The 18,041-nt window shown below is 48.2% G+C and overlaps 1 protein-coding gene across 4 annotated transcripts in view; it reads left to right on the top strand.

Moving 5' to 3' along the window:
* SHROOM2 (shroom family member 2) overlaps nucleotides 1-18,041 on the top strand; it is a 141,533-nt gene that overhangs the window by 37,534 nt on the left and 85,958 nt on the right. The window contains exon 1 of one of the 4 annotated variants that reach the window (XM_070784572.1): nucleotides 7,711-9,259. The exons of 1 other annotated variant lie outside the window; for it this stretch is intronic. In XM_070784572.1, the coding sequence (XP_070640673.1) occupies nucleotides 9,083-9,259 (177 nt within the window). In that variant the 5' untranslated portion in view covers nucleotides 7,711-9,082. Of the gene's footprint in view, nucleotides 1-7,710; nucleotides 9,260-18,041 lie in introns of those variants that run through there. 2 more of the 4 variants (XM_070784574.1, XM_070784571.1) reach the window with 2 other exon arrangements.

Raw genomic sequence — 18,041 nt, 5'->3', positions numbered from 1 at the left:
TTGATGATTATACCGGTAGTTCATTTGTCTTTTTGGCTGAGTGGTTTCCTGCACTGCAGGTTGTAGGTTACATGGTGGTGGAAATGTATATATATTTTAATATTAGAGGATGATCTTTCGAAATGGTTGAAAGAACTGCTGAGAACAGAGCTGACTTCACGTGTGTGTGAAGGCTTGCCACTCTTGATGGAGGGCGAGAAGGGTGCCTCTGCCTCATCCAATTCCCTGGTTTATTTACAATGCCAAGAGCTCAAACCTCAAGGTTGACCTAACCTTCCCAGTTTAGACAAGACCTGTTTTTCTACCACATTGGAGGTCATTGGAGACCTTCATTTCATCCCCAGCAGGAGAACAGAGGAAGGGTTTTTTAAATTAATTATTGTTTGTTGATTTTTTTAATTGATTTTTTTATTGAAGGATAATTGCTTTACTCGTGCTTTACTCAAAATTTACTCATGTCCATCGAGTCAGTGATGCCATCCAACCATGTCATCCTCTGTTGTCCCCTTCTCCTCCTGCCCTCAATCTTTCCCAGCATCAGGGTCTTTCCAGTGAGTCGGCTCTTCTCATCAGGTGGCGGAAGTATTGGAGCTTCAGACTCGGGACCAAAGCTCGAAGCTCCATATTGGGAGTTTGTAGCCACTGGACCACCAGGAAGTCCCCGGTGGAAGGTTCGTAGGTGACCCTTAAGGGGCGTGATGCCGGTTTGAGAGGAGAACACAGTTCTTCACAGAGCCTTGCACACCCATTGCAGGTGCCATTCCCAAGCCCTCCTGCTATGCTAGTATCTGTTTTAAAAAATTAAAAAGAATGTCTGTAGATCCACTTAAAGGCAGTCTTTCATGCAGAAAATACTCTCAATTGAACTCCTGGGAATAGTTGATTCCTATCTTAAATTCTTGTGACTATGTATTAGAAAACAAAAATTTGGAAACCTCGGGGTTAAAATCTGCTTTTCGCACGGTTGCTGAGTGAAAACACACTCAGAAATCTCTGCAGATATTCAGCCTGTGGAGTAGTCTGCAGCAGTTCAAGGCTATGAGGAGTTTATAGGAGGGAAGGTGGTTATGCTGCTGCTGCTGCTAAGTCGCTTCAGTTGTGTCCGACTCTGTGTGACCCCATAGGCGGCAGCCCACCAGGCTCCCCCGTCCCTGGGATTCTCCAGGCAAGAACACTGGAGTGGGTTGCCATTTCCTTCTCCAATGCATGAAAGTGAAAAGTGAGAGTGAAGTCGCTCAGTCGTGTCTCATCAGCTCTTTGTGACCCCATGGACTGCAGCCTACCAAGCTCCTCCATCCATGGGATTTTTCAGGCAAGAGTACTGGAGTGGGGTGCCATTGCCTTCTCTGGCAGGTGGTTATAACTTAGTGTAAAATTGCGTGTGCAACGTAGACCCTGATGCTGGGGAAGATTGAGGAGGAGAAGGGGGCAACAGAGGGTGAGATGGCTGGATGGCATCACTGACTCAATGCGCATGAGTCTGAACAAACTCCAGGAGATGGTGAAGGACAGGGAAGCCTGGTGTGCCGCAGTCCACGGGGTCGCAAAGAGTCAGACGCAACTCGGCGACTGCACAACAATGTAGGAAGAAAAAGTACAGCAAGATGTTACGTGTTTGTCTTTTGATTGCATAATATCGGTGAATTCTTTGCTCTCCCTATTTCTTTATATATTTATATTTAAATACATATATTTATGTATTTAAAACTTTTCTGTAGTGAATAATAATTTTTTTTTAAATACTTATTTTGCTGGGTCTTAACTACAGCATCTGGAATCTAGTTCCATGAGCAGGGATTGAACCTTTACCGTCTGCATTGGGAGCTCAGAGTCTTAGCCACTGGACCGCCAAGGAAGTCCCCTGGATACTAATTTTTAAGATAGCAAAGACATATTGTACACAGCCCTCTTGGTACAACTGGGCCTTCCCAACTAAGAGTTCCTTGCAGATGGATAGATTCTGTCTTTAAAAGTGAATATGGTTAAAATGTGTATGCAAGGATTTTTTTTTTATGATGCAGGAAGTAACTGTAGTATAAATTATCGTACACGCCTTTGATGTGTTTGCTGCCTTCTCCCTTTGGCTGATGTCATAAATGACGAAAAGCCCGTGGCGTTTCCAGCTGCGGCCAGGGTGAATTCCTAGGGAGGGAAAGGGGAGTCGACAGGAGATGAGAAGCAGGGAGAGAGGGTGGAATGATGGCGTCTTCCTCTTTCTCTGGTCTTCTGTGTACCAGACGCAGGAGGCTCTCTGCACCATCCTGCGCCCCCCAAGCTCAATACTCCCCTTTGACCCGAGGTCACCCAGCTGGACAGGGCGCTGGCAGTAGAGTCTGAGTTGCCCCAGTGTTTGCTGGAGACATTGCTGGGCACGACTCAGTAATCAAGCCCCGTGAGTTATGTGCACAAAACACCAGAGCCTTTTCAATAACGGACTATAGTCATTGAATCCGATATCCGGATGCTGTGTGTGTGTGTGTGTGTGTGTGTGTGTGTGTGTATTTCTGCATGGGATTGAAACTTGGCTTTTTTTTTTTTTTTTTTCCCTGGACTATATCCAGTGGTGTGTGGCATCTTAGTTCCCCGACCAGGGATTGAACTCCATGTCCCAAGCAAAGAGCCCCACCGGACTGCCAGTGAAGTCCTGGCAACTTCTTTTTTTTTTTTTTCATGATAATTGGCTTTATTAATGTAGTTTTTTTTTTTTCATGATACTGGCAACTTCTTTTGTAAACATTCTGTGCTGTAAAATGCCCGTTATTTATGACTTCCTGAGATTCTTTCCACTCTTCTTAAAGCAACGTACATTTAGGGAGTTTGAACCTGTCTTCGTCTTGACCTAGTGTTCCGGTTGATGACTGATAACGTGTTTAAAGGAATTCTGAAGGGTCCCTGTGGAATTCTGAGCGGTTTCTGAAAATCTCCTCATACTTGTCCTTGGAATGTGGGCAGCCAGACGCCTATCCTGGGGTCCTCTGTAGAGAATTGTTGCTGCCGGGGGGTGACTTTTAGTCCTAAACTCTTAAGCATGGTGGGCCCTTAATGGGGCATGGAGGTCCCTTCCTGGCTGAGTCTGAAGGCGGCGTGTCATCTGATGGTGCTCTTGGTTCATTCCAAGCTTTCAAGGGCTCCCATCACAAGGAAGGCTATGGAAGCTGGCAGGATTCTCTCTGGCCCTGAGGTTTCTGGTCCTTCAGTTCAGTTCAGTTGCTCAGTGGTGTCCGCCTCTTTGCGACCCCATGGACTGTAGCACGCCAGGCCTCCCTGTCCATCACCAACTCCCAGAGTTTACCCAAGTTCATGTACATCAAGTTGGTGATGCCATCCAGCCATCTCATCCTCTGTCGTCCCCTTCTTCTCCTGCCTTCAGTCTTTCCCAGCATCAGGGTCTTTTCCAATGAGTCGGCTCTTGGCATAACAGGTGGCCAAAGGATTGGAGCTTCAGCCTCAGCATCACCGTCTGTTTTTTTAACGTATGTGGTTTTGGTAATGTTACTTGTATTCAGAAAAGTGACCCCGAAATGATAAACAGCTGGGTGGATTTTCATGGGATCAGCCACTGTCTAGTGTGACCCACTGTCTAGATCAAGAAGTGGAACATTCCTGTCTCTGTTCTAGAAATGTCCTAGTCTTCCAGAGGTCCCCCTGCGTCTCCCATCGAAGGTACCACTGTCTTCACCGTTTCGTTCCCCAGATCAGCCGCTCTTGAACCTTTATGTAAATGGAATAATAGGACACTCATTTGCGTCTGGCGTCTTTTACTCTCAGTCTTTGGTGAGATCCGCTCCTGATCTTGCCGTTGGCAGTCCTGGCCCGTTGTCCTCTGTTGAACTTTAGTGTTTGTCTTTCTAAGGGTGCTGGTGGAAATTCTTAGTGGCTTTGACCTTGTGGTCCTTTATATCCTTCCCTGTAGACGAGCCGTCTTGCACAAAGACTGGTCATCTGTGTCCCCTTAGACCCTGTGCCTGGCTGCTCTTGCGGTTGGTGTCTGCCTTCCAGAAGACTCATTGTTGTCCACAGCCGCGCAGTGACAGTCCCACTAGAGCCTTCTGAGTTAAAGCGAGCTGCTGCTGTGTGAAGGTTTGGAGGTCGTGGGCCCTCAGAAATGAAGACTGCTCTCCAGTACACATTACCTTCCCACTCCAGCTATCAGAAGATGGCCTTGGACCTGTGGGATGTCCTCACTTGGATTTCTGAAGGCTGTTTACCGTGTTTATGGTTTTTCCAGTGGTCATCTATGGATGTGAGAGTTGTACCATAGAGAAGGCAGAGCATGGAATAATTGATGCTTTTGAACTGTGGTGTTGGAGAAGACTCTTGAGAGACCCTTGGACTGCACGGAGATCCAACCAGTCCATCCTAAAGGATATTAACTGGGAATATTCTTTGGAAGGACTGATGCTGAAGCTGAAGTTCCAGTACTTTGCCCACGTGATGGGAAAAGCTGACTCATTGGGAAAGACCCTGATGCTGGGAAAGATTGAAAGTGGGAAGAGAAGGGGATGACAGAGGATGAGATGGTTGGATGGCATCACTGACTCAATGGACATGAGTTTGAGCAAGTTCCAGGAGTTGGTGATGGACAGGGAGGCCTGGCGTGCTGCAGTCCATGGGGTCTCAGAGAGTCAGGCAAGATTTAGCGACTGAGCAACTGTGTTAATGGTTCTGTGCTTCCCTCGACTTCAGATCAGTGTTGTTGAACCAGACAATCTCATAGAGTAAGCCCAGCATGCCAGAATGATAGCATTGCAAGCCAAGGGCAAGGAATGGGGCCTTGAAATTGTACATGCATCTCTGGGCCCGTCACTGGTCAGGACTTTGGTTTGATCACGAGATAGTGCTTGGCGTGTGATGGTCATGTTGGGGGGCTTTGGGGCTGCCTCCTGGTCTTCTGGGTGAGAAGTCTTATTTCCTAAGCCGTGGTGTGGTGAGAAGCAGCATGCACCAAAGGACTGTAGGAATTTTAGGAAGAGAAGTCACAGTAACCATGTGAACCCAGACGTGGCGGGAACATAGCAGCGTACTGCCAAGGGGCTCAGCACAGATGGACGTGAGAGACGCAGTGTCCCGGGGGCGTCTGCATACCGAGGAGTTGGGGAAAGCGATACGAGTGGGCTGCAGGAAGCATCTGGTAAAAGATTTACCTGGAGATCAGCTTCCCTGCTGGTCTAGTGGCTAAGACTCCGTGCTGTCAGTACAAGGGGACACAGGTTCAGTTCCGGGTCAGGGAACTTAGATCCCACATGTCACAGCTAAGACGCAGTGCAGCCAAATAAATAAGTAAATATTTCTTTAAAAAAAAAAAAAACCAAACAAGTTTTGTTGGGAGAAAAACTGATCCAGTATCCAGTTCTATAAAATACGCTATTCCTAAGAAGTCCGTGGGGTGAGGCGTGGCCAGTCCCAAAATGAGTGTTCTCTGGGGGTTGTTCTCATCGGTGTTCTTGTCCTCAGAAAGTGATTAGGGGACCTGCTTGTGTTAACTTTGGTGTGCAAACTGCTGTAGCAAAGTCCACATTTCCATTTTCAGTGTTGCCTTGTTTGGGTCTTTTTTTTTTCCCGCACTCTTGCAGACAGCACAAGAGTTGCCCCCCCCCCCCTTTTTTTAAAATCCATTCTGACAAACTCTGCTTTTTATTTTTATTTACTTTTAGCCACTGTGAGCCCCCATGCAAGATCTTAGTTCCACGACAGGGATGGAACCCACGTTCCTGCCTTGGGAGCACAGAGTCTTTATTTTTATTTATTTATTTTTGGGCTGTTTTCGGTCTTTGTTCCTGCTCAGGCTTTTTTTTTTTTTTGGCCTGTAACTGGGGCAGGTGGTGACTACCCTCTCGTTGCGGAACACGGGCTTCCCACTGCGATGGTTTCTCCTGTTGCAGAGCCTGGACTCTGGGGCACACGGGCTTCAGTAGTTTCAGCTCCCAGGCTTTGTTGCTCCAAGGGATGTGGGATCTTCCTGGACCAAGGGATCAAATCCCCGTCCCGAGCTTCGGCAGGCGGATTCTTTACTACTAAGCCACCAGGGAAGCCTGGAAGCAAAGGAGTCTTAAGCCACCGAATCACCATGGAAGTTCCCACCTTGTTCTTTCTAAAGATTTCTTCCATTCGACTTAACCGAGTCCCTGTGACTCGATCAGTTTAAAAACACTGCTCCTCTTTAATCTCTGGCATCTGTGGCCTGCATTTCTCCTGAGTGCAGGGAAGGACTGGAAGCAGGAGTATATTGTGGTGTTGAAGGACTTCTGTTCTAAGGAGGTTAACCCCACTCAGGCCTTTGCAGCACATGTCTTCAGGGTTCCAGATGAGTCCACGTTTGGTGAGCTGAACTCAAGATAGCTTTGCGTGACCTTGCCTTTGTCTCCAACCCTGACTGCGGAAATGTGGTTGTTCTGGTTCTCGAACTTGACCTTTGCACTGAACCTTTTCAAGAGGCTTGTTGTCAAAATGCTCCACACAAAGACTTGCTTGTGGGTTCTGAGTATGGTGGGGGTGACCCCTCAGTCGTACACCGTTTGAGGTCTTTGTTCAGAAAATAGGTGGGCCCTTTCCATAAGCTGGGCTACCCAGGTGGCGCTAGTGGTAAAGAACCTGCCCACCAATGCAGGAGACGTAAGAGACACGGGTTCAATCCCTGGGTTGGGAAGATCCCCTGGAGAAGGGAATGGCAACCCACTCCTGGGAAATTCCATAGACAGAGGAGCCTGGTGGGCTACAGTCCATGGGGTCGAAAAGAGTCAGACACAACGGAGTAACTAACATTTTCCCATAACTCAGGTTCAGTGCTGGAAGGTTTGAGGAGACTTCTAGAAGAGGGTTTGGTTCTGATGTAAGTGAAAGTCGCTCAGTCGTGTCCGACTCTTTGCGACCCCATGGACTATACAGTCCATGGAATTCTCCAGGCCAGAATACTGGAGTGGGTAGCCGTTCCCTTCTCCAGGGGATCTTCCCAACCCAGGGATGGAACCCAGGTCTCCCGCATTGCAGGCAGATTCTTTACCCACTGAGCCACAAGGGAAGCCCTCTCATGTGGGTATATCATCACAAATGAAACTTGTGTCCTGACGGTCTGCTGTTATTTCAGAGCTGACCATCACGATGTTTGTTTTAGTAGTCAACCCAAAGGAAGCCAGGACAAACCTGATTTTCTTTCATGGTTCTCAAGGGCTGTTCATTTAAAAACTGCCCATTAAATTATGTGCTCAAATGAGTGTATAGTTGCCAGTCTCATACCATACAGATATCGTATGGTTCCGTTAAGTGCAGAAAGCCATTGCATCTCATTCCCAGGGTTTTAAGTGAATTAGATGAATTCACATCAGTGAAGCGTAAGTGATGTCAGTGTCTAGCCGTCTATCGAGATGGAAGATACACTACTTGTAATAGATGCTGAGTGCCTTTAATGATACAGATTTAAACCCAAGTTCTCTGTCTGCCTAGGATGGCTGTAGACAGGAAGGCACTGTGTTCCACATGCTTACAGTTCCCCTCTGTTTTCGATTTTCTTCTTTTATAAAGACTTTTTTTTTTTTTAATGTGGACCATTTTTAATATTCTTTATTGAATTTGTTGCAGTATTGCTTCTGTTTTATGTTTTGTTTTTTCCTTCTGGCCATGAGGCATATGGGATCGAACCCACAACCCCTGCGTTAGAAACTGGTCTTTTTTTTTTTTTTTAGTTTTCCTAGAAATAACTTTATTTTTGAAAAGTAATATGGAATTATATGAAAGGCAGCAAGCATGTAATACTTGAATAAGACATTTTTCTTAAAAAACTTACACGTAAGAAATTAAATGTGTATGTTAGAAATTTTAACATTGACAGAATGCATTTAGAAACATTACCAAGAATACAATTTGTAGCCTAAACCTTTTTTGGTTCCTACTAGTAATGCTTTTTTACCACTTAAGTATGAAGTGAACTTGCTCAGTCGTGTCCAACTCTTTGCGACCCCGTGGACTGTAGCCGGCCAGGCTCCTCTGTCCGTGGGATTCTCCAGGCAAGAATACTGGAGTGGGTCGCCATTTCCTGCTCCAAGAAGCTGAAGTCTTAACCACTGCACCACTCTGTTGCTTTTGATCTCTGTAAGTGCCAGTTTTCTTCCTTGGGCTGAGTTGCTGACCGTCTGCTACTGAGTGGAAGTACTGAGCAGGCTGCAGCAATAGAACTTGGGGTAGTGGTTTTTCTCAAACTTATTAAAGTGGCTTCAGATCATAAAGTGAGTGGCCTGCTGATGGCTACGGGGTGAGAGTTCATGTCCCTAGATGAGTGGACATTGGTTGGCATTTTGAGTTCCAGACTCCCATAGCCCTTCCTTGGAGCACCCCGATTTGTTTATCAAAATCGCTTCCCCGTTGTTAAGTCTTGGCTTGGGGGGCCCTACCAGTCCCCATAGCCTTCAAGGGTCAGCCAGCCAGATTCTTTCACTTGGGCCCCTGGAGCAACGTGGGTGGCCGTGTGAGCCCAGTCTCTGCCGGTGTTTTTTTGTTTTATTTTAGCTGAACTTGTATTTTGAGACCAGGCTTCCCAGGTGGCACTAGTGGTAAGAACCTGCCTGTCACTGGAGGTGACATAAGAGATACAAGTTCAGTCCCTGGGTCGGGAAGATCCCCTAGAGGAGGGCATGACAACCCACCCCAGTATTCTTGCCTGGATAATCCCATGGACAGAGGAGTCTGGTGGGCTACACTCCATGGGGTTGCAAAGAGTCAGACATGACTGATCTCTCAGGCATGTGTGTAGTTGGATTTATTGCCAAGTCGTATTCCATGCTGTTCACTCCCCGAGTGACCTTGGGCCAGTCTGTCATCTCTCAGATCCTAGGACTTTTTTGTCCTTTCACGAGGAAGTAAGGGGAGGGGTTGGGACGCAGGCCGTCAGGCGCCTCCAGCTCCTTGGCTGGTTTCTGCCCCCGGGCTGTTGCTGGCTTTCCTGGTCCTTGCCGGCTCTGGAACCTGCTGGGGCAGTTCTCGGTCCTGTGGTTTCCACCTCCCTGTCATAAATTCCATTTCCTGTTGAGAACCAGGAGTCTCTCCATCGGTGCCTGCAAGGATCCGGAACCCAGTGATTACGTGATCATACATGCCCCACCTTGAGCCAGGTGACCGTTCGGTAGGCTGGCCTCAGAGAAAACTCTGCAGGCTGCCTGCCAAGTCAGGTCTTTGTCGTTCCTCCCCGGCTCCTGCAGTCTTTCTCTCTGGAGTCTCTGTGTGCAGACAGCGCTGCTGTCTCCGGCGTGGGAAACAGAAAAGTACCAAGGTACAGACTTGTTTTTTCCTTCTGCTCTGTCAGTACACTGCCTCTTGCCCTTTCTTCTGACCCTGTGCTCTTTCAGCGTCTGCTCTGATGAAGATGAAAATCCACCTCGATAATGCTTTTTATAAGGACCAAGAAGCTCAGACGGAGAAGGCAATGGCACCCCACTCCAGTACTTTTGCCTGGAAACTCTCATGGACGGAGGAGCCTGGTGGGCTGTAGTCCATGGGGTCGCTAGAGTCGGACATGACTGAGCGACTTCACTTTCACTTTCACTTTCATGCATTGGAGAAGGAAATGGCAACCCACTCCAGTGTTCTTGCCTGGAGAATCCCAGGGACAGGGAAGCCTGGTGGGCTGCCGTCTATGGGGTCGCACAGAGTCGGACACGACTAAAGTGACTTAGCAGCAGCAGCAAAAGCTCAGAACCTTATCCTGCAGTAAAACTCTTGGCCATCATTGATTGACCGTCTCACCTGGGATTTAGTGTAGAGCCTGGGATGTTCCCCAGGTGATGAGCATCTTGTTTTTGACCCTTCGGTTTCTGGTTTGTTTTATTTAAAAAAAAAAAAAAAAGATCGGTTTTTATTTTTGGCTCTGGTGGGTTGCTGTGTGGTCTTTTGTCTAGTTGCGGCGAGCTGGGGCTCCTGTCTAGTTGGTGGCACAAGGGCATCTCACTGCGGTGACTTGTCTTTTCTTGGACCATGGGCTCTAGGGCGCGGGCTTCAGTTAGTCGAGGCTCGTGGGCTCTAGTTCTGAGCTCAGTAGTTCTGGTGCCCTGTCTTTAGTTGCTCCAGGGCGTGTGCAATCCTCCCAGACTAGTAGAGATGGAACCTGTGTCCCCTGCATTAGCAGGTGGATTCTTCCCCACTGGACCCACCAGGGAAGCCCTCGTTTTCTTATATATATATGTATTTATTTTAATTTTTTTTTGGCTTTACTGGGTACTCAGTTGTGGCACTCAGGATCTGCAATCTTCATTGTAGCATGCAGGATCTTTTTAGTTTCCAGCTCCCTGACCAGGGATCGAACCTCGGGCCCCCTGCATTGGGAGTGCTGGAGTCTTAGCCAAACTGGGCCACCAGGCAAGTCCCTGAGGCTTCATTCTTAATGCCCGGCCATCTTGAATTGGTATTCGAACTGGGTCCGGCAAAGACTTCCTTTTCTGTTAGGCCCAGTCTCCCCTGGGACACACGTCATACATTATTAAGTACACAGATCTCCGTGAATTGCAGTTTTCAGGAGTGTTGAATTAGACCCACAATATAAATGATTGTAGAACTGCAGTTGCAAAAAAATTTAAATATGTGAATAATCGAGGCTAAAATTACTTGTAGGTACGCATTTCCTGCATCATTTCCTAATAATCCCCTGTGGTATTTCCTAATAACTTTAGTTGGGAAATGGAAAATTCTCTTCTCTTTGCAAGAAGTTGCATAAGAACTGCATGGTGCTGCTGCTAAGTCGCTTCAGTCGTGTCCGACTCTGTGCGACCCCATAGACGGCAGCTCACCAGGCTCCCCCGTCCACGGGATTTTCCAGGCAAGAACACTGGAGTGGGGTGCCATAAGAAGTTCTTATGCAGTTGTCATAAGAAGTGTCTTGGGGGCAAATGGTATTTTCTGCTGCTGTGTATGTGTATATATAGAATATAAGTGTCATCTTTTTATTGGAATGGTAGTTACACATATACATGTATTCTTTCTTTTTCAGATTCTTTTTGCTTATAGGCTACTACAGAATATTGACTTGACTTCCCTGTGCTGTCCAGCAGGTCCTTGTTGGTTCTCTATGTTAAACACAGCCATGTGTCCACGTCCATCCCAAAGTCCCTAACTGTCCCTTCCCCCATCCTTCCCCCCTGGTGACCATGAGGTTGTTATGGAGTACTGAGCAGAGTTCCCTGGGCTGTCCAGCAGGTCCTTGTTGCTTCTCCATTTTTAATATGTGTTTATTTCTTTGGCTGTGCCAGGTCTCCCTTGTAGCATGTAGGATCAAGTTCCCTGACCAGGGATTGAACCTGGGCCCCTGCCTTGGGGTCTTAGCCACTGGACCACCAGGGAAGTCCCCATTTTCTGTATAACAGCTTGCATCTGCTAAGGTCAAACTCCCAGTCCTTCTCTCCCCACCCCAGTCCGCACCCTGGGCAACCACAGGTCTGTCTGTCTGTCTCCCCCACCCCAGTCCGCACCCTGGGCAGCCACAAGCCTGTGTGTCTGGGAGTCTGTCTCATCGGTCAGTTCATGTGTGTCATGTTTTGGACCCCACGTATCAGTGACGCCATGTGGTATTCTGGATAGAAGCATGTCTTGATAGCCTGCCATGGGACATAACTGTCTCCTTCCTTTTTTGAGCACATTGATAAAAATTCCCCGTGGTTGCACATCATTCCTAGCAGATAAATGTGTGAAAGTGAAAGCCGCTCAGTCGTGTCCTACTCTCTGTGACCCCAGGGACTAGCCCATCAGGCTCCTCTGTCCGAGGAATTCTCCAGGCAGGAATACTGGAGTGGGTTGCCATGCCCTTCTCTAGGAGATCTTCCCGACCCAGGGATTGAACCCCTGTCTCCTGCATTGGCAGGCAGATTCTTTACCACTGGGCCAACCAGGGAACACCCCCCCCTCCCCCGAAAAGCTCTTGATGTATTATGTCTTGGCTGAGACACTGCTGGGTCATAAGAGTTAAGTCATTTTAATGTGAGTCTTTTTTTTTGTCTTTTTTTTCAGTTAAGAATGTTCCCCATGTATATTACCATATGTGAAATAGATCGGCAGTCCAGGTTTGATGCATGAGACAGGGTGCTCAGGGCTGGTGCACTGGGATGACCCTGAGGGATGGGATGGGGAGGGAGGTGGGAAGGGGCTTCAGGATGGGGAACACATGTACACCCATGGCTGATTCATGTGAATGTATGGCAAAAACCACTACAATATTGTAAAGTAATTAGCCTACAATTAAAATTAATAAATTAATTTTAAAAATAAATAAATATGCATAAAAAAAGGAATGTTCCCATTCCTCCCACCCCCAAAGCTTTGAATGAACCTGGGAGAAATAAGTGTAATGTTAAAGAATGAGAGTTTCGCCTGTGAAAGTTGGCTGCTGAAAAGGCAGCAAAAAGTTGCTCGTTTTTTTTTTTGGGGGGGGGGGTGGGTGCTGTTTCATCATAATTGGAATAGCTTAAATTTTTTTTTTTTTTTCTGAGCTAAAGTTGATTTACAGTGGTGGGTTCACTTCTGCTGTACAGCAAAGTGAATCAGTTGTACATATGTATATACATTGTTTTTTATGTTCTTTTCCATTACGCTTTATCAGAGGATATTGAATATAGTTCCCCATGCTCTACAGCAGGGCCTTGTTGTTTATCATCCTATATTTAGTAATTTACGTCTGCTAACCCCAGACTTCCAGTCCGCCCCTCCCCACCCCTTCTCCCCCTTGGCAGCCAGTCGGTTCTCTGTGCCTGTGAGTTGGCTTCTGTTTTGTAGATGAGTTCATTCGTGCCATATTTTAGATCGCACATGCTAAGTGATATCATATGATGTTTGACTTAATGCGATAGTCTCTAGATCGTTTATGTTGCTGCAGATGGCATCATTTCATTCTTTTTTATGGCTGAGTAGTATTCCACCGTATGTGTACCACATCTTCTTTATCCACCCCTCTGTTGATGGACATTTAGGCTGTTTCCGTGTCTTGGCTAATTGTGTACAGTGTTGCTTTGAATATTGGGGTGCGTGGAGTAGTTAAAAAGTTTTCTATTTTTAGATGGCAGAGGAAGATTGCAAGTTAGATGCATAATAATTTAACAATTTTGCTTTGATTCTAAACTTTAATTCAGTGTGGAGAAATAGTATTACTGTGGAGGTGTGGAGTATGTTTGGTGAAAAATCTCCGTTCATGTGGTCTCATTGATTTAGACTATCTAGATTTTATAAGTATCAGTCCTCACTCCCCTGTGTGCCTGCTAAGTTGCTTCAGTTGTGTCCGACTCTGTGTGACCCCGTGGACTGTAGCACCCCCAGGCTCTTCTGTCCATAGGGATTCTCCAGGCAAGAATCCTGGAGTGGGTTGCCATTCTCTTCTCCAGGGGATCTTCCCGACCCAGGGATCAAACCTGGGTCTGTTAGATCTCCTGCATTGGCAGTAGGGTTCATTACCACTAGTGCTACCTGGGAAGGCCTTACTCTCCTCCTCCAAGACATATATGTATGTGTGTGTGTGTATATATATATATATATATATATATACATATATATATTTTAGAAAATTTATTTATGAATTTGGCTGTGCTGAGTCTTAGTTGTGGCGTGCAGGATCTTTGATCTGAGTTGCAGCATGCAGGATCTAATTCCCTAACTGGAAATTCCCTGACTGTGCCCCCTGCATTAGGAGCATAGAGTCTTAGCCACTGGACCTCCACGGATGTCCCCCTCCCTCCCATGATATATTTTTCGAATGCATTATACTCCTCTGTCAGCAGTATGGGGATTAGATGAGGAAAAATGTAGTGACTTGGAGCTGGTAGATTTCTAGGGTATGTGCAGTATGTCTTGAAAGAAGTGAAAGTGTTAGTCGCTCAGTCCTGTCGGTTGGGACCCCATGCATGGACTGTAGCCCTCCAGGCTCCTCTGTTCATGGGATTCCCCAGGCAAGAACACTGGAGTGGGTTCGTTTCTCCAGGGGATCTTCCCGACCCAGGGACCCAACCCAGGTCTCCCGTGTTGCAGGCCGATCCTTTACCATCTGAGCCACCGGAGAAGCCACAGTATGTCTTAGTTGTAAATAAAAGCATGAGCGTTGCAAGACATCATAGGTTTTTGTAGCCTGTTTCTCAGATATGAAAATAAATGGTACCCCATTAATACTTTTTGAATAAGAAAGCTCAACCAAGTTTTATTGTTTTAAACTATTTTTCCATGTTGGGATGTTAAAAAAATTTTTTTTTACATTATAAACATTAAAAGGAGAAATGATTTGGGTTTATAAAGAGTTCAGGCTCGTTCTGAAGTACGCCGTCTTCTGAATGAATGGGTCCGGTTTTCTAAGGGCCCCGCGACCCTCAGGGTCTCTGCAGCCCCACGGCTGCACGCCAGCTGCTGCATCCACAGCACGCTTCTTTGTTCAGGGCCACAAGAAAGGGTGGGACCAGATGTTTCTGCCCCTTTGATGCAGAGACAAAGGCTTTCCCCAGAGGCGTCCAACTGACGTCCGCTTCCGCCAGCTCCCGTCTCCGGTTAGGACTGCCCTGGCCCCCACCCACTCGCTGGTCAGAGATCATGTTCCGCCCCCGTGTCCACATGGACGGTGGCTGGGGCACAGCAGGGCCATTAGCCATCGAAGACGGCCTGATCCTGGCAGTGACAGAGGGTGCCGCTCCGCCCCCCGTCAAAAAAACATACAATCCCAAGGAATCTGGGCAGAAGCAGGTCCCTGAAGGTCACTCAGGCCGAGTGTCCGGAGGGACAGAGAGGAACTGGAGGCTGGGCGCTGAGGGGGTCGCCTTGGTGTGCAGGAAACTTCACTGACCGGGGTTTCTACCTGCACAGAGGAGGCGGGTATGATGGGAACGACCCAAGCCACAGGCTGCCCACTGAGGGCTACACGGATGTGACTTTTCCCTGCAACTGTTTTCTGAGGGGTTGGTGAAGAGTCTCACCGAGTTTTGTTGTGTTTTTTTGTAACATTTATATATTTATTTGGCTGCATCAAGGCTTCCCTGGTGGCTCTGATGGTAAAGAACCTGCCTGCAATGTGGGAGACCTGGGTTCAATCCCTGGGTCAGGAAGATTCCCCTGGAGAAGGGATGGCAACCCACTCCAGTATTCTTGCCTGGAGAATCCCCATGGACCCTGGCAGGCTACAGTCCATGGGGTTGCAGAGTTGGACACAAGTGAGTGACTGACACACGCACACACACATACACACACTTACTTGGCTGCACTGGGTCTTAGTTGTGGCACGCGGGATCTTTCGTAGCGGTGCCTGGGTTCTCTGGTTGTGCCCCAAGGGCTCAGTAGTTGCCGTGTGCCTGCTTACTTGCTCTGTGGCGTGTGGGGTCTTACTTCCCAGTCCAGGGATCAAACCCACATCCCCTGCCTTGCAAGGTAGATGCTTAATGACTGGACCTCCAGGGAAGTCCCTCACCAAGTCTTGAAATATAAAGCGTGCCAACAATTTGAGGACACAGGGATACTCCCCATAAAAATCCAGATGTCCAGCCTCTTCAAGAACAGTAACAACAACTAGAGGATCCACCCACCCTGGGCCCGTGTAGATAAACCTATGGTTTTTCCAGTAGTCACGTGTGGATGTGAGAGTCACACCATAAAGAAAGCTGAGCGCCGAGGAACTGATGCTTTTGAACTGCGGTGTTGGAGAAGACTCTTGAGAGTCCCTTGGACAGCAAGGAGATCCAGCCAGTGCATCCTAAAGGATATCAGTCCTGAATATGCATTGGAAGGACTGATGCTGAAGCTCTAGTACTTTGGCCACCTGATTCGAAGAACTGACTTATTGGAAAAGACCCTGATGCTGGGAAAGATTGAAGGCAGGAGGAGAAGGGAACAACAGAGGATGAGATGGTTGGATGGCATCACCGACTCAGTGGATGTGAGTTTGAGCAAGCTCCAGGAGTTGGTGATGGACAGGGAGGCCTGTCGTGCTGACGTTCACGGTCTCAAAGATCAGGACACGACTGAGCGACTGAACTGACCTGAACCAGAGGCCAGGCCCGGATAGCCCTGTGCTTTCAGTGACGAGCGCCCTGCCCCGTCCCCAGGGCCCCTCTGGAGGGCTGGTGTCTTTGTACCCGGACCCTTCCCTACGCTCTGAGCACTAGCATGTAGAAATCATGAAACTTCTGTGTTCGCCGCAGTGCTTAGCTAGGCTGTCTGAGCTGCACCTTTGACGTCTGTCTTTGTCCAATTTGTTGTTGTTGTTCAGCTGCTCAGTCCTGTTCGACTCTTTGCTACCCCATGGACTGCAGCATGCCAGGCTCCCCTGTCCATCACCATCTCCCAGAGTTTGCTCAAACTCATGTCAGTTGAGTTGGTGATAACATTTAGGCTGTGATTGAAAAAAAAAAAAAAACAAACCTATAAACAACAAACATTTTAATTTTCACGGTCTGGAGTCTGGAAGTCCATGTTGTTGCTGGCAGATTCAGTGTGTGGTGAGGACCTGTTTCATAGGTGGTATCTGCTGGTGGCCTTACGTGGTGGAAGGCGTCAGGAAGGTCTTGGGAATGTTTGGTGCAGTATAACAGCCCTGATGTTTCTGAAGGTTCCACCCTCATGGGCTTCCCTTGTGACTCAGTTGGTAAAGAATCCGCCTGCAGAGCCGGAGACCCAGGTTCAGTTTCCTGGGTTGGGAAGATCCACTGTAGAAAGCAACGGAAGTAATGTTCGATTACTTAAAGCAATCAAACAGCCCTATTTTGGGGCTTCCCTGATAGCTCAGTTGGTCAAGAATTCGCCTGCAATGCAGGAGACCTGGGTTCGATCCCTGGGTTGGGAACATCCTCTGGAGAAGGGAAAGGATACCCACTCCAGTATTCTGGCCTGGAGAATTCCATGGACTGTATAGCCCATGGGGTCGCAAACAGTCAGGCACGACTGAGCGACTTTCACTTTCTACCCTGCCCAATCTCCTCCCAACGACCTCCAGCCCCTTAGACCATCATACTGGAGGGCTTGGGTTTCTTTTTCTTTTTTCCTTTTTGGCCTCCTCATACGGGATCTTAGTTCCCCGACCAGGGAGGAAACCCATGCACCCCTCTGTACTGCATGTGCGGGAGTCTTAACCCACGGACCACCAGGGAACTAACCCGGGGCAGCACGGTTGGGGTTCAGGAGGACACCCCGAGCATTTTGCCTGGGGCAGTATCCATGAAAAGACTTGTTCCAGAAGCACAGTCCTCGTGATGGGTGAGATCACCCATGTGTTTACCTGATAAAGAGATGAAGGCTTGCAGGGAGCTCTGACTTCACCCCAGGGGAAGGCGAGGTAGCCTTCTCTGCTGGATCCCGCCCCTGACCAGTCTCCTCTGTTGTGCTGCCGAACGGCAGCCTTATCTGAACAAGTGCCCCTGCTTCTTTGAAGCGGCCCCGAGGCTGGGGCCAGTCTGTCCATCCGTTGCAGACAAAACAGCCGCCCGTCTCCCAAGCCGGGGGCACTTTTGTTCTTGTGTCCAGCAGTTCCTCTTCCTGCCTCTCGATGGCCTATCAGCTCCTGCAGGCTGCATTTCCGCTTTGAAAACTGAATGATTAAGTGGTTCCAGTCGTTCCGGTGCTTGAACATCCCCACTGCTCCTTTGCTTCAGGTGTCTGAGAACAGGGTTGGAATCAGGGGCAGGACTGTGTTCCCAGACGGCTGGGGAGCCTGCTTGCGTTCGCCCTGACTTGATAAGGCGTGAAACCAACCCCGAAAGGGGGCGCGGGGTGTGCTGTGTTCCTCCTGTGGTATGGGATGAAAGCAGGCTTTGGACAAGGGACCCTGCTGTCCCCTGCTGACGTCTTTTCTTCCCCTCCTCCTCTCAGTTCGCCCTTGCCAGAAGCGTTGCCTGTCATGTTGTGAGACAGACTTTGGTATCGGAGGGGAAGTAACAGAGATAACCATTGGGCTTTGGCCTTCAGGAGACTAGAGTCTTGGACTGGGGCTGGTAGCTTAAGCAGAGAGCCGTCAGCAGGGTTCAGGGGACTTGCCATGGCAGTCTCCTGGTTTGGACTCCGAGCTTCCGCTGCAGGAAGCATGAGTTTGAAGCCTGGTCAGGGAACTAAGGTCC

This window comes from Bos indicus, chromosome X (assembly GCF_029378745.1).
Source record: "Bos indicus isolate NIAB-ARS_2022 breed Sahiwal x Tharparkar chromosome X, NIAB-ARS_B.indTharparkar_mat_pri_1.0, whole genome shotgun sequence".
NCBI lineage: Eukaryota > Metazoa > Chordata > Mammalia > Artiodactyla > Bovidae > Bos > Bos indicus.
The sequence above is the reverse complement of the archived record's forward strand: the minus strand, read 5'-3'. Positions and strand labels throughout refer to the sequence as shown.